Below are 20,378 nucleotides of genomic sequence, written 5' to 3' on the forward strand. Positions count from 1 at the left end.
AGTCAGGGAAAGAATGTCTTTGTGACTTTGGATAAATGTTTAGGCTGTTCGTTCGCAGATGGATGAATCAGATTTTATGCTAATATTACTGCATTTTTCGAAGTCAGGTAACTGTTCAGAGAGACAAATTACTGTTCCTTAAGTCACTTTGCCTCAACAAAGTCGGAGAAACTGCGCCGGGATCGTAGGGGCAGTAGTAGGCACACGCTGGTGAGAGGAATCAAGTAAGGTAAATGACCTTCAGTCTGTACCTGAATTGCAGCTACAGTCTTAGGAAAGACGCTGCTATTTTATCTTCTACGCTTGGTAAACACTAAACAGGGCATGAAGGCTTTGGCAAGCATCACCGCATCAGTATGTTAACTACACAATTATAGCTAGTTAAATCCTGAAGCTGTACGGGCGCCAGCAGTCGATGAGCAACTAATTGTAGAGTATAATTCGACTAGTGTCTGGGACCAACACTCTTTGGTAGAGAGGCACCCTACTGATACCTGTGGTGGAGAAGCACGCTGCGATCCAACAGGGAACAACAGACTACAAGGCCGTATTCTGCTGCTGCAGCCATTCCTGGATGGCAGAACGAAGAGCGCGATTGGGAATGAGCTCGTCGTGTTCTAGTCGCATGTTGGTCATTGGAGATGTGTCGTGGCCACTGTCGAGCCAGATCCTGATGGCTTCGGCTTCATAGGTGAATCCGTCAGCCGCGATATGTGGATCGCTCATGACATCCTAAAATAAGACCACACAAGTACTGGTTAGTCATTAGATAAAGCCTATATTCATGCACTGCTTTTTTCCAAAGACAAACAGATGACACATTCAGCTTAAATATTCAATGAAGGCCTAATAAATCCCTGTTATGCTCACCTGAGATATAGGGCAGATGAAATACGATGGAGTGCGGTTTTTATCAGACATTGATCTAGATGATGAGGCAGAAGGTATAGGTCACAGACGCAGCATCCCTCATGGCCAAAACCACTCTCCACACATCGCCCAAGAGATCAGGACGGCACCTCCGGCTCAGCTCCGTGCAACTAAGAGCAAGGTGTGCTAACTGTTGGACTTGCACATCAGGCCACTCTCCTGCTGAGGAATCAACTACTGAGTTCAGATCACCTTTCATCATCGCATCCTCCACAGTCTTCTTTATACCAACAGGAGGTTTCCCTGTCAAAAGGCGCAAGACCACAATCCCAAAAGAATACACATCGGACTGACATGTCAGCTCTCCAGTGGCAAAAAATTCTGGGTCCATGTACAAGTGGGTTCCCATTGGATGCATGGTGCGATAAAGGGTAGTGTTATTGGTGCTGGACTGGATTAGGAGGCGAGAGATACCAAAGTCACTAAGCTTACTGACTAAGTTAACATCAAGAAGGATGTTGGCTGGCTTCAGATCACCATGAACAACTGGGTGTGGCTTATTCGTGTGCAGAAAGATTAGTGCTGAACATATCTCAGAAATAATTCGGATGCGGATCTGCCACAGCAAAGTTTGCCTTTTATCTGCACAGACGAGAAAATCTTCAAGACTTCCATTTGGCAAGAACTCATAGACAAGTGCAGATGATTCTGAGCATGCTCCTAATAGAGTTACAAGGTGAGGGTGCCTCACCCTACTCAGGATAGCAACCTGCAACAGAAATCCAAAATAATCTATTCATCATTCATGGAATGAGGATGTCCTTCAAAAGTAAATGTTCTATCTAGTTTCAGTTTTGAACCAGAAAGGAGCTAGAGATCAACTCCACTTTTCCCGTGTAAGAAGGGCAAAGTAAGATTTCAGGATGAAGTGGGTAAATTACCTCTTGCTCGAACTGTGATCTTCCCTGCAAAGTATCAGGTTTCATCACCTTTATTGCAACTGTCATGTTTCTGAGGACACCTCTGTATACACATCCGAATGCACCTTCTCCAATCATCAGTGAACTGCTGAAATTTTTACTTGCAAACTCCAGTTCAGATGGTGAAAATTCTAAGTACATTGATGTAACCAAATCCAAAAGCATCTGCCCTCTTTTCTGGCGTAACTCTTCAACCTCACGAACTGCACGATCCCTATCATGTAGCAAGTGATCATACTCTGATAGAAGCCAGTCATACTGTCCTCTGGATTCAGAGAGCTGACGTTGTAGATGCTCATTGGACTTCTGAAGCTTTTTAGTGACCTCATCATGTTGTATTTTAAAGCATTCCAACTCCTGTTGTATCCTTGAAAGAAATTCCTCAGTTTCTTTCCTTTGTTGGACCTGGTTTAAATACAAGCCCTCCATTGTCCTAGCCTGAGAAATTAAAAACGTGACCATTCTCATTCATAGCATCCTGATAGATTACTTTTGACTGTATGTAATGTAATAGCCTAAAATTTTGTTAAAAGAGTAACCTGCTGACATCCTAGATTTTTTAAAAGAAAAAAAAATCATGAATAAGAATGAAATTTTCGTATGGCTGCCATGGCCTTGGCAAGTCAACAGTAAACATAGTGGCAGTGGCCTGTTGCAAGATGGCCCATTTCTTGGAGCAGCAGTAGCAACAATATAGGAGAATCTGTTCTGTACTTTTTTTGAATATTAAATACAGCAGGGGAGGCCCCCACTGTAAATATATTCTGTACTTGATATGATCCAACTATTGAGAAAGAAATGATTAAATGAGATGTCAGCCACTGATCAGATAATTTATTTTGGCCACAATAAATTTTATAGACAAGACTTCAGCAAATTTTGTTACGGATTTACCATTCGTTCAGATTCAGTACGCCTCAAGCGCTCTTCAGAAGCTTCCTTCTTGAATATTGCAAATTGTTCCATTGCATTTTGGAATCTATCCAAACCATCTTCTGTACAAAATTCTCTCTGGAAGAACCATTAAAAAAGTATTCATTTTGGATAGTTTATGAACGGGAAAAATTGTGTACTATCATGAAAATGGGAAAGGCTTTCATATGACTGCCAGTCCGCCATAGCCCTAGCAATTGTCAGCAAGGTTCAGAGAAGTCTGTGTTTAACATGATGAAACTATTAGGAAAAAAATGATTGGATTGTGATGTTGGGCCTCCAATCAAGATAATTTAACTTGGTGCTTCAGTAAATTATTTAGATGACAATAGTTCAGTTCAGTTACATATTTACCATCCGTTCAGATTTGGTATGCCCCAAGGGCTCTTCAGAAGCTTCCTGCATGGATGAGATTGTAGAAAATGCCTTTTGTATATCACGCAAATTGTCTTCTGGATGAAAACCTCCCTGAAAGGATACTGGATAAGTATTCATTTAGAATAACATCCCATAGAACCCTTCCCCCATCCTTCAACCCATGCAAAAACACAAGAGAGACTAAGGATTAATTCCTTTCTTTCAAAAAAAAAAAAACTAAGGATCAATTCCATAAGTGAATGTACCCTCTAAATACCCTTAGCTGCACTTTGTTAGCATATAAATTCCATATGGAAGTCAAGGCACAGTGAAGAAATCTAGACAGGGTCACAGGGCATGAAACCACAAATCTAAACTACTAACTGCACAGGACTTGAGCTCTACCAGACCAGTTAAAATTTTACTGGAGTCTGGACCTCATAACATACCAAGTTTATTTAACCAAGTTTTGGCTAAATTGGGTTGATGGTATTCCCGATTTCATAATTAGTTAGGTGTTCATTGACTATATTTCACAATCCCCATATAGCCTGTTCACAGTTTTTAAGTGCAACTTCTTAAGATTAATTACAGATAAGCACCTTAATAGTCAAGGTACAGTTTATGTGTTAAGTACCATTTGTTGCACTAAGGAGTACAGGTCACATTAAAGTATACAAAGAAGGCATGCTAATTTTGCAAGAATCAAAACAAAACCAAGTAATCGTTAATACTCTTTCAAAGAAATTAGACTTACCAACATCTGTTTAAAGAACTCACGACCAGCGCCCCCATGACCCCTCTTAATGTGTGTTTCACATCTAGAACAACAAACAAAATGTCAGTTCAAATAATCATGTCCAGAAGACTAAAAGAGAGCTGGAAAACTACCTCCTTAAGCCATCAAGTACTTCCAGGTTATTTGGGTCACACCTCAAACCCTCTTGGTAAGTTGCCATAGCATTTTCATAATCTTCCATCAGGAACTGAACTTTAGCTTTGCGCACATAACCCTTCAGAAAAGTAGGATCCAGTTCGATGCATTTCTCTGCATCCTCGAGGCCTTGAGGTAAAGCTCCCAGATAGATGTAGCATTGACCTCTGTTGCTAAAAACCTGAAACATCAGTCATATACATCAAAACAAAATAACAAATTACCATTGCCAAGATCTTTCCAAAAAAATACCATTGCTAAGTGTGCCAAGGAAGAAAGAGGAAGCCCTAGAACATGACTTTAGAATGAATAAGCATGCCAAATGTGCCTGATCATAGACGGCATATTTACTGATGCAAATTTAGTTTATAAGAAATCACTCTAAATTCAAAAGAGGTATGAGTATGACTTTACCAAGAATATCTAGTTCTATTTATTTGAGAAGGAAAAACAGGGGAATAGCCAAAAATGCTTACTCTAGGATCCTTTGGGTTCATTTTCATAGCTTGAGTGTAGTGTACTGCTGCTTCATGGTACTTCTTCTGCTTGAACAATTCATTGCCTGCAGGGTTTGTGAGCACTAAGCAGTTGTATCCTTGTATTATATGTATATCACAATCAAATATATGATGCTAAAACATAGGTTGCTAGAAGCAGTATCTACTCATCCCTTTCTTTAATGATGGTCTTCAGTCACATGGGAACCATTTCCCATACCCATATTAAACAATGCCATAATCGAGCAACACGCAAACCTCTCTCACGATGGTGGTCGGCAGCCTCATGCAGTTGCTCCTGCGCCTCTAGCTCATTCCTCGCACTCTCCGCCTTGTTGAGCTTCTCGAGCGTCTCCTCGCTGCGGTGTTCGTCCAGCGACTGCCGCAGGGCCCTAATTGCCGGCGCGTAGTCCCTGGCGCAATCCGCGAGCTTGATCAGCGCCGCCGCCTTCCTCGTTAGGGCCTTCGCGATCAACTTGTTGTCGGCGCTGAGCTCCCTGCCGCGCTTCACCGCCTCGTCGCAGTCCCTCACGCACTCGTTATACTGGAGATGTCCTAAGCATCAGACACCGCGTCGCCAGCGAGGGTATAGAATAGAGGGGGTTGGGGCCTTCGGGGTGCGGTTGCGCGAGAGAGACCTTGCCCATGTGGAGGTAGGCGGCGGCGCGGTTGTTGAGGAAGGAGATGTCTCTGGGGTCGAGGAGCGCGCCGTGGCGCCGGGCCTCCTTTGCGCGCCGCGCCTCCTCCGCCGGCTCGTCCGCCTCCATCGCGTGACACCCACAAGGCCCCAACGGATGGGTGATGCGGTGGCGCTACAGCGACTGCGAGCGCATTTGGTCCTCGCCCGTGGCTTGTGGTAGTGCGTGGCGGGTGGCGGCGGCGGCGACTACGAGTGGACGACTTGACGAGAATCTCTCTCTGTCTCTCCTCTGTGCAGCGGTTTGGTTTCCGTCTCTCTGCCAAGTAGGACACCCTGGTTGAAGGTTGACCCCGCCCTGGCCTTCACAGTGCCACTGCCACGAGCGCCTCCTGGAGTCGTGGGCTCGTGGCCCGCTGCGGTTGAGGAAGAATTTGACTTTTATATTATTCTTTTATTAAGAAATGCTATAGAATAATCGAGTGCTTTAGAGATAATATCCGACGCTTGAATTTTTTCTTTTTCATCTCTTGCCTCTCCTTATCTTCTATTTTCCAAATTCGTTGGCCTTAGAAAGGGCTCGAGGGAGGCATGTCAGATGATGGGACAGTGGAAGGACAGTGTTATGGTTCCGACGACAGAGGAGGTGGCCGGACCACCTCGGGGCAGAGGCGCCCATGGGCATGGCAGCAGCAAGAGGGGCGGGGCGGGAGGGGGGGGGGGGGGGGGGAGGCGAGGCGTGGTCGTGGAGCTCTGACGAGACCCGACCTCGCCACGGCGGAGCAATGGGCGTTGGGTGGTGGTGGCGCGTTTGGAGGAGAAAGAAGGTACGGAGAAAAAAATAGATGATCAGCATTAGTAAAACACGAGTGTTGGATATTAGACAACTTCTTTTTATTCGATGGATTGAAGAATATGAATTTAACTCTTTTACCTAAATACTAATCCACTTCTCTAGAACGTGACTTTATGCATGGGAATCGTAAAGTTGTCACTGCAGGTTGAACTTGTTTTCATCTTCTCCTTTTTCCTAGACTGGTTGTTTCTCTTTAACTGTTTGGAATGTAGAAATTTCACATAAACCACTTAGAAAATTTATAGAAATCAATTCAATCTTATAGAAAAAAATATTCCAAACATGCCTGAAGTTTTGAGCGAATGGTCATTAACTTCAACGTTTTTTTTTTTTGTTAGAGCAGCTCCGGTGTGTTTTCAAATAGAACTGTGAGTCGTTCTAATCGAACAATACATACTATTGTGGTCGAACTTTGTGTTCGAGCTGAATTTCGACACCATCACACTAGGGGTCGGTGGAGCATTTATGACCCGTTCGGCTTACCCCATATTCGACTTGTTCGACTTCTTTTTTCAGCTGGAACAGTGTTTTTCTCTCCCAACAATTCAGCCAGAACAGTTTCAGTCAAAATTCTGCCAACCGAACGGGGCCTACGAGTGGCAGAATGAGCAAGCCATAGCAAATGGGCCTGTGGTCCAATGGTACAGTGGGACGTTACCCATCAGGGTTCCAATTCTGGTGATCACACCTTTTTCTGGAAAATTTACAGAAATTTCAGGGTACTCGCACGCGTGTGCATTTCCCGTGCATTGGAGACGATGTCGTCTCCCAATCTCTTCTTTACGTGTGTACGGACACGTACGCGTATGTGTGCACGTGTGTGTGCGTATGGTGTGAGTGTGGAGAGTGTGTTATGTGCATCCAAGTTGTACCTGATAAAAAAAATGAACAAGCCGGAAAAAGAAGTGTTCCATTTATGGGCCCCAAGAAAATCATGTCATACACTACAGCTAGCGAACCATATCATGTTAAGGGCCTATTTGAATTGGAGTTTGCCATAGAAATTTTAAAGAAACAAGATTCCTCCGTTTTACCTGCGTCACCTGCATTTGGATAGTAGGAGCCAGTCGTCTTTCTCTAGAAAGGCTTCGATTCCTACACAAAATGAAGGAAACGAAACATCCACTCGAATCCATTGGAAATTTTCCTGCGCGTGAAGGATGGACTGATCACCTACTAATAGTGATCGAGGAGCCTCGTTAGAAATATCTACCTGAGCGCCAGAGCCATCTTTCATGATGGACTTTACTAATTCCAGACGAGGCTCACTCCACTTCATGCTTTAAGAAAAAAAGAAAAGAATGAGCAAGCTAGAAAAAGAAGTGTTTCCATTTATGGGCCCCAAGCAAATCATGTCATACACTACAGCCGGCGAATCATATCATGTTAAGGGCCTATTTGAATTGGAGTTTTTCCATAGAAATTTAAAAAAAAACAAGATTCCTCTGTTTTACTTTGCGTCACCTGCGTTTGGATCGTAGGAACCAGCCGTCACTTTCCTCTAGAAAGGCTTCGATTCCTACGCAAAATGAAGGAAACGAAACATCCACTCGAATCCATTGGAAATTTTCCTGCGCGTGAAGGATGGACTGATCACCTGCTAATAGCGATCGAGGAGCCTCGTTAGCAGTATCTACCTGAGCGCCGGAGCCATCTTTCATGACGGACTTCTCTAATTCCAGACGAGGCTCACTCCACTTCGTGCTTTAAGAGGAGTAGAAGATCGAGGCATCACTTCAGCCACTGCAGCAAGTGATGCTAATTCAGAGTGGTGCCAGAAAAACCGAGAGCAAAGCATGTAGCTCTGGTGCCAAATCATTAAAAAACTATTTTAGTTCTCCAAACCAGGCGCTAGTCTTGCCGCTTGAAGGAAAAGAGCAAGATAATAATATAGCCAGCTGCTGGCGATAAGGTTTCTTTACAGCGTAGTTAGTTCATCACTATTAATATATAATCAACTTATCTTTTTCATAATTTTTTTTAGTTCTTGTGTCCAAACCGGCTATAAGTTTACAACCAACTTCTCCTCTCTTTCCTCTCTTCTCTCCTTCACCTAGTATTTAATCAGCTTACCGCCTGCTATTATACTTTCTCTAAGGTTGAGAAGATGAAGTTTATTTTATTTCTTGCGGTCCTCACGTGTACTGATGGCTTCGGTTCCAACTTTTTTCAGCGTTGCAGCTCCACAAACCGATGCCCATTTGATCACCGTACACCGTGGGATCCATTCATTTTTTGGCATCGCCTCCACACTGTGAGGGACTCATGCTTGTTTGTCTAGTCTCCTTCCAGCTTGTCAGCAACTTTGTTTGTTTCTCTTTTTGTCTTGACGATTGATGAGTGTTGTGTTTGTTATTGGAGACTGGCGTGGACAGATCGAGACAGCGTAGGCGCTAGCAGCCAAAGCCACGGGAGTCCGAGGTACACGTAACCCAGCAGCAACGCCACGTCGGAGTCCGAGGTGCACGTCACATCGCAGTTGCAGGTCTGCTGTCTACACGAGCTCTCACTGTACGGCACGCGCTCCACTCCACACGCGACGCCACGCTGCTCCGATGGCGACGCTCCGGCGAGCCGTGAGCACCGCCCGCAGACCTTATCCGATACCACTCCCCACCGCGGCGCGGCTCGCACAGGCACAGCCGATGCTCCCGAGGAGGGCCATCATAGCGCCCACGCTCGCCGCCGCACTCGCGCTGGCTGCCATGTGGCGTCCGGGCCGCCTCCTCGCGGGCTCCGTCGATGACCTCGCGCACGTGCCCGTCTCGGGGAGGGAGCGGGGCGGGTACTTGAATATGCAGCAGGGGCCCGCTCCAAGTACAACAAGCCCAGACTACCCAGTCCCTCTCCCAGCAGCCGTGACGCCACCACAGCAGCCGCGGGCGATGCGTTTCCGGGGAGAGAAATGGCCGCCAGCGCCGCCGCCGACGCCGACGCCGCCGCCGGCGCGGGGCTCAGGTCAGAGTTCCTCCAGGTCCTGCTCAGCCGCCGCCGCGATCTCCAAGGTCAGGCTCTCTCCCGCCCAACTCGCGAGCAGCGCTCTGCTGGGGATGGAATTTGAATGTTCAGAATCAAACTACACTTTGGTAGTGCTTTAAGCAGCTCGGTTAAACATCGCTGATCTGGGTAGGATCTTATTAGCGATTGAAGTGTTTCTTGGAAGCAATTAGCGAGTAAAGTGTGACCTTTTGAGATGCAGCAAGCATAAGCTTAACAGTCAATTAATCACAGTTCATGCTACACACTGAATTCTTCAAACGATATGCCATATCTGAAACTTGTGCCTTTCGATTGGGTTGATTTTCGTCAGTGCCTCTCTCGGTGGAGAAAGGGAGTCCAGTGAAGAACCCGTTGTACCAAAAGCCTCTGTCGCCCAATGAGGTCAGGATCCTTGATTTCAACGAAGATGTTTTGTGAGACCGACATGCCCCCGGTTGATTGCCTGTTGTATCTCTGGGATATTTCAGGCAAATCCGATGAAGTCGTGCCCCAGTAAAGAAGTGGAGAACTTCAAGGAGAAGCTGGTTGAAGAAAATTTCTACTTAATCACTGAGGTAAGCGGCCAGATTAGTCCAACAGTCCTAATTTCTTTGCGAGCGAATATCAAACGTCAGTTTGCTTGCTTGAGATAGAAACTTGTCAGCTACAGCCTACAGGAGCCAATCACATCGAAGCAGCCTTAAGAGGCAGGAGAAGAGCAATAATAGATAAATAGTGCACACTTACTGCACATGGGGGTCACAAGGCACTTACACACAAGCACACAAGTTCCTGTTCTCCTCACCCCTCTCTTGAATACTTGGGCATACCTTGATAGTTGGTATCTTTTTTGAGGTTCTCAGATCCAGACTCACATGCATTCCTGCACTAATATGTAGAATCAACGCATCACTATTATTTTTTATTTTCCTTCTCTTTTCCTAACCAGAAAATTGTTATTACTTTTTTCCAAACAGCTAGGTGAACAAGGACGAGTACCTGTACTTCTGCTGAAACTTAATGACCCTGTCCCTAAAAGAAAACCAGCTATTGTATTCTTGCACAGCTCTTACAAATGCAAAGAATGGCTGCGCCCTCTGCTTGAGGTAAAATAACCTCTTTCGAACTCTGCTAAGAAGTGCATACCCCTATACAATGTATTAGCTTTATCTTTTAGTTGATCAGTTTGCTTTTGCAGGGATATGCCTCCAGGGGTTACATTTGTGTTGCTATTGACTCTCGCTATCATGGTGAAAGGGCCAGCAATGAAACCACTTATATAGATGTAACCTACTTATCATGGGCCCATCTTACATCATATTGTGCCCACTAAATTTGACAGTGATATCCATTTATTTCGCTCGGCTTGACCCTGCTACTTTTACTTTTAAAATCAGGCACTGAAATCGGCTTGGCGGAATGGGGATACGATGCCTTTTATTTTTGACACGGTACTATATTTAAAGCAGCTCTTAAAGCTAATCTCTAGGCCATCTCTGGGCCCTTAAGTCAACATGGCTGTATCATGCCTTATGAACTTGTTAGTTTGATTCTGGATTTTTGTAATTCTGGAATTGTTCTTTTGTCCTGGTTCTCGTAACATAACTGTATCGTGCCTTACAAACACTTATATCATACTTTTTAAAATGTTATAGTTCTTTTTATTTGATATAGAATTTATGACGACAGAGGAATCTTAACCAAATTTGGACATCTGCAGGTGTGGGACTTGATAAAGCTTGGAGACCACCTTAGTGAGAGGGAGGACATCGATCCCTGTAGGATTGGGATTACCGGTGAATCGCTTGGAGGTATTGCAGATCATGATGTCAACTTTATATTGAATAAGATTATTAACTTCATTAACTAACCTTAGCAGCATACAGGAATGCACGCATGGTTTGCTGCTTTTGTGGACACACGGTATAGTGTCATTGTTCCTATAATCGGTGTTCAGGTTCAAATACAACTTATTGTGTATAAATTTATAGGTATAAATACTGCACATAATTTTATGATTTCCTCTGTGTAAAGCTGTATCCTTTCTATGGCTAGGGATTTCGGTGGGCCATTGATAACAACAAGTGGCAGGCTAGGGTGAATAGCATAAAACCTTTATTTGAAGGTGGGATTCTATGCACTATGTCTCTCTCTTTTTTTAAGGGAACAGGAGGTGCAAGGCACCTATTGACTAATGTAAATAAAATAGCATCACTTTGTGAAAGGAAGGAGAAAAAGGAAAAGGAAAATGAATATATTACAGCAAGTGTAGCCAGTCAAAATAGCAGGAATGCACTATCTCTTTGTATCACCTATTTGAGCGTTGATGCTTGTGCCATTGGAATAATGTAGCATTCTAGGCATTGAATAATGTAGCCAGTCATAATGCTCTCCTTTTTCCTTTTGTTTGTACAGTTGTTTCTTTGGTTATAATAAAATTTTATAGTGGGGGCTTCACCTGTTGTATTTATGGTTCAAAAGAATGTAGCATTATGGCTGGAATTTGTTATATTTATTTCAAACCATTTGCATGTGATTGTTTATTTTGTTTTTTCTGTTATTTGCTCTTGTAGAAGCAAGAATTGACTTAGGAAAGAGCGAAATAGATACACAAGTTGTTGAAAAGGTGAGTGTTTAGTTTATTTGACTCATTATTTCTGACGTGTAATTTATGAACATTTTTACCATTGTTTTACATATTTTACCAGGTTTGGGAAAAGATAGCACCAGGTCTGGACTCGCAAATTGATGCCCCCTATTCACTTCCTTTGCTTGCACCACGGCCGCTGCTCCTTCTAAATGGTAAGTGCCAACATATTTGTTGCTGTATGTTTTTGTTTGACCAATACTACTTCCATAACTATTAAGACAGTCCTCACCTTTCTTCCATGTGTCACCACCTGTTTGTGTGAGGGTTGAAAGTTGGAACATCTCATCGATCTGCATTATGTTTGGGTTTCATGATTGGGCCAGAGAACTATATTTAGCGCTTGGCCCCCAAAACTAGCATAACTCAGTAGTTAATACATACTCCCTCCATTCCAAATTATAAGTTGCTTTGGCTTTTCTAGAATTCTAGGTACATAGCCTTTGCTATGTATCTAGACATAGTGCATATGTAGGTGCATAGCAAAAGCTATGTACTTATAAAAGCAAAAACAATTTATAACTAGGAATGGAAGGAGCAAGTCTTTTAGCTTTGTCCTAAGTTTAACTTCTCTATCTTTGACCAAGTTTATAGAAATATGCACAAACATCTATAACATCAAACGAAATTCATTAGATACGCCATGAAATATATTTTGATAGTGCACTTATTTGATATTGTAGATGTTGATATATTGTTTTATAAACTTGGTCAAAGTTAGAAAAAATTGACTTAGGAAAAAACCTAAATGACTTACAATTTGAAGTAGAGGGAGTAGTATATCTTCTGATGTTTGTACTTAATTTGTCCATAGGCTTTGAAGACCCTCGCTGCCCAATAGGTGGTTTAGAAGAAGCTACTTCAAGAGCTGCTAAGGCTTATGAAGAATCTGGTTCTGCGGAGAAGTTCATGGTACCGTGCATACTACTGTCTCTTCCCACCTTTTTTACATCACTTTTACTAATTTAGAATCATTAAGATTTAATTTTGGTTTGAATAATCATCATCTAACACTATTATAATCTTAAATAAGAGTTTGGAGAGTTGTAGCATACCTAAATCTAGGCCCAAATTAAAAGCCACCCAAGAGAAGATCATGGACTTTGGGAGTTTTCTCCCAGTAGAGGGCCTATGCATGCAAATTATTATAATCCTCATCATTTACAAGGAGGGATGTCGGTGCTTGTTCAACTAAAACTATCAAGCATTTCGATATCTTCATATATCTTATGAATGCAAGCCAGAATATTCTTTGAAATAATGCCTCGGCCTGGTTCAGAACTGATTATTGCTGGCGACTGACAGAGAAGTAGCACTGACTCTGCTAGCAGTTTAGGAACTACTACTGGTAGTCCTGACTCCCATATATGTTTTCCGTCTTAAAGATGAGTCAGCTTCAGTTGAATGTTGAGTTGTGGGGACTATGGTGTTTATGCGTCCGTGCAGTACCGTACTAGGTGGATGATGGCAGGTTCAAGTTCGACACTTGAAGAATGTAGCAATCATCATATCTGACGACTCTTATAGTAGTGTGGTGCCTCTTGTGCTGTAGTAGTATATTACTCGTGGTGAGAGCGTAAGAGCATATACCAAACTTTTCTAGAGAAGACACAATTTGTCAAAGATATGTTGAATTATCTTCTGCACTTGATCACATAAAGGGCACTGGTTTGGATGAACAGACAGCTCTAGTTTCTCTCTGAAATATGGACTTTCACTATTTGGGTCAACTAACGTTTTTTTATCTGTACTGGTCAGTTCATTGCAGAGCCTGGGATCGGCCATCAAATGACAATCGACATGGTGAAGGCAGCAAGCGAATGGTTCGATCGCTTCCTCTAGTGAGCCCTGCGTGAATGCAGCAATATTGTCGCCCATCGTTTACCATGCTTCATGATGGAATGATATCACAACAGTCCCCTGTAATAATTTCTCTTTATCGATTGTGACTGGAACTCCTAATCCAACAGCATCACTTAGTTAAAGTATGTCCTCTGTATACCTTCTCATCAACGGTTGAGACGCAACAGAGCCAACGGAAACGACAATGGTCAGAGAAGGTGAAGATCACAGTGGCTGGAGCATTCATGGCCGAGCTCCGGCTGCGAGGAGAGTAGACGACGACGAAGCACGGAACAGGTCAGGGGCAGCTCGGCGAAGCTTTTCCTTGGTACGGCTTTCGTAGCTTATGACGGTTTCGACTAGCGGGGTGTTTGATCCGGTGGGGACGTGTCATATGGGAACGTCGCATGGGATGTTTGGATACTAGTAAAAAAGTAAAGTACATAATTCATCATTAGTATATGTTTACTGTAGCACCATATTGTTAAATCGTGGACTAATTAGGCTTAAAAAATTCGTCTCGCAAAACAGTTTCAATCTGTGCATTTAATTTTGTAATTAGTCTATATTTAATACTCGATGTATGTGTTCAAATATTTGATGGGACAACGACTAAAGTTTAGAAGGGGGAACCAAACATCCCCTAGATCGTGCGAGCGGCTGGCGACGCAGGAGGCAGCAGTTTTGAACATCCACACGCCCACGTTGGTGGACCTCGTCCGCCCGAAAGACCTTTACACTATCAATCGCACGGTCGCTCGTGTTGCTAAAAAATATATTAAAAAAATCTCTGCTTACATTCCTCTCGAATTGTCATCATGACCGTACCCGTTCTCGAATCACCGCCGCGCCTGAACTTCGCCTCGCTGTTGCCGCCTTTCCCCACAACTCGCTCCCTCCCACGACACGCGTGCCTGCCCACAATGTTTGGCTCCCCATTCCTGGGTCGTGCTCCATACCGCGCCACGTCGCGCGTCTCATCTCCTCCCCCACTCACCCACACACTACTGCGTCCGTCCCCTACCCCGTCGCAGCCTGACTGGCCAGCTCCGATGGGGTACGTGCTGTCGGCAGTGGCGAGGGTGCTAGAGCAGCCCACGGCGTCGAGGGTGGCCTGGAAGACGGCGCTCCTCGTGGGGCCCCTCTGGGCGGCGGCCGTCCTCGGTCCCCTGCTCGGCTGAAAGCTCTAGTTTGGTTTTGGTGAATTGATGAAACCCTAAGTGCTAACCTAGTTTATCAGGGATCATGAGATAGGTAGCACACTCCAAGTGATGAAGCAAATGAAGATCATAGCATGATGATGATGATACCATGATGATGATCAAGTGCTTGGACTTGTAAAGAAGAAAGAGAAAAACAAAAAATCAAGGCAAATATATAAACCATAGGAGCTATTTCGTTTTGGTGATCAAGACACTTAGAGAGTGTGATCACATTTAGGATTGATAACCGTACTATTAAGAGGGGTGAAACTCATATGGGAATGCGGTTATCAAAGTGCCACTAGATGCTCTAACTCATTGTATATGCATTTAGGATCTAGTGGAGTGCTAACACCCTTGAAAATATTTGTGAAAATATGCTAACACATGTGCACAAGGTGATACACTTAGTGGCTGACACATTTGATCAAGGGTGGTGAAGTTTAGGAGCAAGGGTAAGAAACTCCACCGGCGCTCTAGACAGAAAAGATGGAGGTCACTGGGAGTGACCGGACGCTGGCCATGGTTGGACTGACGCGTCCGGTCATATGTATCAGCGAAGATGCTGGCGTCGATCAAACGACCGGACGCTGGGTCGCTATGCGACCGGACGCTGGCTGGGTGCGTCCGGTCAATGCTGACATACGCTAACGTGAGGCGCCCAAAGGAGACGTTGAATGACCGGACGCTGGGTGAGACCGATCGGGCATGACCGGACGCGTCCAGTCGTGTAAATTCATGTTTGGAACCTTACTGGAAACGACCGGACGCTAGGGTCTAGCGTCCGGTCACTTTCTAACTGACGCGTCTGGTCAACTCAAGTGGCCGCTGAGATCGGGACACGTGGCTGTCGTCGGGCGACCGGACGCTGAGGTCCAGCGTCCGGTCAACATGATCGGAGCGTCCGGTCACCCCGCGTTGTGCTCAGTGAAGGGGTACAACGGCTCTATTTCGTGGGGGCTTCTATTTAAGCCTCATAACCGGTTGAAGCTCACACCTTTGTCCATTTTCATTGACATAGCAACCTTGTGAGCTTAGCCAAAGCCCTCCCACTCATCTCCATCATTGATTCATCATCTTTGTGAGATTGGGAGAGAATCCAAGTGCATTGCTTGAGTGTTTGCATCTAGAGGCACTTGGTGTTCGTGTTTTGCTGCGGGATTCGCTTGTTACTCTTGGTGGTTGCCGCCACCTAGACGGCTTGGAGCAGCGAGGATCGTCGAGCGGAGGATGGTGATTGTCTCTAGCTCCGATCGTAGTGATTGTGAGGGGTTCTTGACCTTTTCCTGGCAGAGAGCTAAAAGGTACTCTAGTGGATTGCTCGTGTCTTGTGTGATCCTCATCTTGTGTTGGTTGTGCGGCACCCTATTGAGGGTTTGGCGTGTGAAGCCAATTAGCGCGTGAACCTCCAAGTGAGTGAATCGCCACAACGAGGACTAGCTTACCGGCAAGCAAGTGAACCTCAGTAAAAAATCATTGTGTTCATTATTGATTTCGAGGTGATTGGTCTTCATTATTATTCATCCTTATGATTGATTGGTTCCTTCATCTACGCGGCGGTATAATCTTCTTGATCACTCTCTTTACATTACCGCAAACTAGTTGTCAAGCTCTTTAGTGTAGCTAGTTGTGAGAGCTTGCATGCTTAGTTGGTGTGACTCTTTAGTTAGCATTTGAGAGCACACTAACATAAAGTAGTGTCATAGCTATTGTGTGAATAGACACTATCTAAACTAGAATTGTGATATGTGGCTTGCCTTTTGTGTAGCTAGCGCAACACTTGCTTCACCTCATAATTGTCTAACTGTTTTGTTAAGTGTTGTTGTAGAATTTTTTAATAGACTATTCATCCCCTCTAGCCATTAAGACCTTTCAAGTGGTATCAGAGCCGAGGTCACCGTGATTTGAGGCTTAACAACCTTCGGTGCAAAAATAGCTCAAATCAACAACACCAAGAAGCCACCCCAATTTGATGGCACTAATTATCCATATTGGAAGTCAAAGATGACCACACATATCAAGTTAATCAATAGAAGATGACCATCAACCTGTTCGTTTGGCTATGGCTTATCGTAAACGATCGTAAATTTTAAGCCGAAACAGTATTTTTCTCTCACACAAACCAGCCAGCAGCACTTCTTCACGAACCAGCAACGATACAAACCAGCCAACCGAACAGGCTGCAGGCTGACATGCATGCTGGTTCACGGTGGCTTCGGACCCTGCACGGCGTGACTCCGGCTCCTCGTAGCTCTTCATTAGGCACGCGCTGCGGTCTTCTGGTTGTTCGTTTGGCTGTGGCTTGTCGTAAACGATCGTAAATTTTCAGTCGGAACAATATTTTTCTCTCACACAAACCAGCCAGCAGTATTTCTTCATGAACCAGCAACGATACGAACCAGCCAACCGAACTTGTCTCTCGAACCGACGGAGTGGAGTCCGTCCCTAGCGACGTTTTGCTTGTTCGGCTGAGCTGAAATTTGGCTTATTTTTTTAGCCGAAGCAGTATTTTTCTCTCACAACATTCTAGCATAAACAGTGTTCCCAGCCTGAACAGTGAAAATTTCAGCTCAGCCAAACACTCTAGTTGGTGGCTCGGCTTCGATCGAGCAGGGCGAGCGACAGCGGCAGGCGTGGCGAGCAGCATTGGCGGCTCGACTTTGGATCGAGCAGGGCAGAGCGGCATCGGTAGGCAGCGAGTGCGCGGGGGGCATAGGCTCAGTCGATCGGAGCAGTGCGGCTTCGATGCTATGCGCGCGTCATTTCTGAACCAAGGGCACCGTAGCCTCAGACCCTGTTAGGCAACGACGTCGGACTTGGGAGGCAGCATCTGGTTTGAGGCGTGGCTTCCCTTGGGCGTGCGCAGGAGAGCCGGTACGCGTGGTGCTCGCGGGTTCGCCTGGTGGGAGCGTCGGACCCTGAGGGAGGGTCTAGAAGTTTAGTCCAGACTAGGTCCGGAGGGTTTTTACCTCTCTGAAACCTCTCTTTGTTGATCTGAACCCCAAAGGGATTTGGTCAATGAGGGTGTTTGGTTCTTTAGTCGCTCCTAAAATTCACATCACATCGAATGTTTAGATACTAATAAGGAGCATTAAATATAGATTAATTACAAAACTAATTATATAGATGGAGGCTAATTTCTGAGATGAATTTTTTAAGCCTAATTAATCTATCATTAGCACATGTTTACTGTAGCACCACGTTGTCAAATCATGGACTAATTAGGCTTAAAAGATTCGTCTCGCAAATTAGTCGCAAGTTGTGCAATTAGTTTCATAATTAGTCTATATTTAATACTCTATGCATGTGTTCAAACATTCGATGTGACAGGAATTTTAGGAGTTCCTGTAGGAACCAAACAACCCCTAGATCTAGAGTCCGGTTCCATGCACACAATATGGTAAATAGTGACTGTTAGGATCTAACGGGCGTGGTTAAATGTGGGGACACATGGCGAGATCCGAGGGTCTGGACCTTCACTGTAGATGGTCCGGGCCATGGGTCCGAAGCCTAGGTCCGGACCTCCCCGAAGCTTGTTTTCGTGCAACGACTCTTTTAGCCCTTGGGGCAATAAGTAGTGACATTGGCCGGCCTTGGGCTAGTAGCTGAGCACCCTTGAGCCTTGGTGGCTTGTGTACGTGTGTTTGGGAGCCCTCTAACTTACATATGTTTGATAGTGATCATCCGATTGCGTGAGTAAGCGATTTCTAGTGTGTTGCATTGCGAGATTGCATTGAGTGGCACTAGGTGTTTATGTTGCAAGCCAGTGGTGCTTGTTACTCTTAGAGGTTGCCACCTCCTAGATGGCTTGGTGGTGTGTTCTCCATCGAAGCATGCAAGGAAGGTTGTGCGATGCTCCAAAGAAGTTTGTGAGGGTGTTGTGCTCACCCCACGGGAGTCGCGAAGAGCAACTCTAGTTGAGCGAGACGCGAAGGGCGACAAGTGGTCCAGCCATGTCAAGTGCTAGAGCTTGTGGTAAGCACTTCATGTGGGAGAGTGTGACTTGCGGGTCACCACTAGCAAGAGGACCGGTGGCAACCTTGAAGCTTGTCTCAACGGGGACTAGCGTGTTGGCAAGCACATGAACCTCGGCATAAAAATCACCGTGTCAACTTGTCTTCCCGTTGGTTTGCATCCTCGTGACACAAGCTTGTATTTACCTTTCATATATTGTGCTTGTGTAGTTGCTATTGTAGTTGGTTGACTTGTGTAGTTTGCTAGTTACCTTCTTGCTTGTATAGCATAGAAGTAGCTTCCTTGTGTGACTAATTTGGTTCGAGTAACCTTGTTAGTCACATTGCTTAGTTTGTTTAGCAAAGTGTTTTGAGCTCTCTAATTTGGCTTGTGTAGCCTTGTTATTGAGCATTGCTAGTGAGCTTAGGCTTTGTGCTTTTGTATAATAGTTGTGTAGGAGCTCTCCTGTGCTTGAAGTACTAGTTGCATAGGTTTGTGTGACCTTGCTTCTAGAATTGGTTAGGTGAGCTCTAGCTAGCCTGACACCTTAGTTGCTTAATTAGTATCTTTATAAGGTGCTAGAGAACTTAGATAGAAGGGTATAGTCTTGGCTAGACTGTTAGTTTTAATTCTACATTTGTTTCAGTTAGCCGGTGTGATTAATTTTAGAAAGGACTATTCACCTCTCTCTAGTCCGCTATCTCGACCCTACAAGTGGTATCAGAACTTGGTCTCTTATTTGTAGTCTTTACTGACCTGAGAGGATGGCAACTTATGGGCTAGATGTTGATTGTTCACGTATTTTTGATGGCACACACTTTGCATGGTGGAAAAATTAGATTATTTACAATTTTAAGTTTATTTGCCCTCCAATGTGGTGGATGGTAGATGTAGACTTTTTTCATGTGTTGGATGAAAATAATCTAACTCAAGCACAAGAGAAATGCCTAGATCTCGACACCCAAGCTATTGACATCATGTATAGATCTTTGGATGAGAGCATATTCGGAGAGATCATTGATATGAAGACTGCCTATGAGATTTGGAGTTATCTCAATAAGAAATATGGGACGGTCTCCGACGATGAGGATGAGCCCAAGGAGGAGACACTTGAGTGTGTTGAGTATGATCATGATTTAATGATTGTGGAAGATTGCTACACCTCATGATCAAGTGATGATGATGATGATGATTCTACCACAAGATCAGTTGACAAGATTGATGGTGATGATGATGGATCATGTTTGGGCTATGAGAGTGATGTTTCTTCAAGCTCTCCAACTACATCACATTGCTTCATGTCACAAGGTGATACTAAGGTATCTAATGCAAATGTGATTGATTTTGATTCATATAAGGAGCTTCTAAATAGATATGGTTACATGATCAAAGCTTTAGAAAAAGTGATGGCTAAAACCAAGAAATTAAAAAATCAAAACTATTTTCTAAAGAGCACATGTGAACAACAAAAGTATCTATTTTATATTACTATTTGTTCACATGAGGAGCTAGAATTGGTTCATGAGGAACATAGTGTTGCTCATAATAACTTGGTACAAGACCATGTTTTTCTCACTAAGATGTTTTCTAATGAAGAAATTAAAACTAGTGAGAGCTCTTCACATGGGTCAAATGATCAATCACATAATGTTGCTAACCCTTATGATGTAGGCAAGAAGAATGTATCCAC

General features: G+C 44.3%; 1 protein-coding gene and 1 pseudogene across 1 annotated transcript; one reads left to right on the forward strand and one right to left on the reverse strand.

The window, feature by feature from the left end:
• Positions 1-246: 246 nt before the first annotated feature.
• On the reverse strand, positions 247-5,476 carry LOC136527159 (U-box domain-containing protein 70-like; annotated as a pseudogene).
• A 3,042-nt stretch (positions 5,477-8,518) lies between these two features.
• Positions 8,519-13,675, forward strand: LOC136527464 (uncharacterized). The gene is given in 14 exon segments (XM_066520211.1): positions 8,519-8,869; positions 8,872-9,069; positions 9,375-9,445; positions 9,532-9,618; positions 10,021-10,149; positions 10,242-10,328; positions 10,441-10,494; positions 10,764-10,854; positions 10,930-11,000; positions 11,099-11,168; positions 11,617-11,669; positions 11,752-11,845; positions 12,505-12,602; positions 13,449-13,675. Coding segments are annotated over 14 exon segments (1,437 nt in total). The 5' UTR covers positions 8,519-8,619; the 3' UTR covers positions 13,533-13,675.
• The last annotated feature ends 6,703 nt before the right edge of the window (positions 13,676-20,378 follow it).

This window comes from Miscanthus floridulus, chromosome 19 (genome assembly GCF_019320115.1).
Source record: "Miscanthus floridulus cultivar M001 chromosome 19, ASM1932011v1, whole genome shotgun sequence".
NCBI classification, from domain to species: domain Eukaryota; kingdom Viridiplantae; phylum Streptophyta; class Magnoliopsida; order Poales; family Poaceae; genus Miscanthus; species Miscanthus floridulus.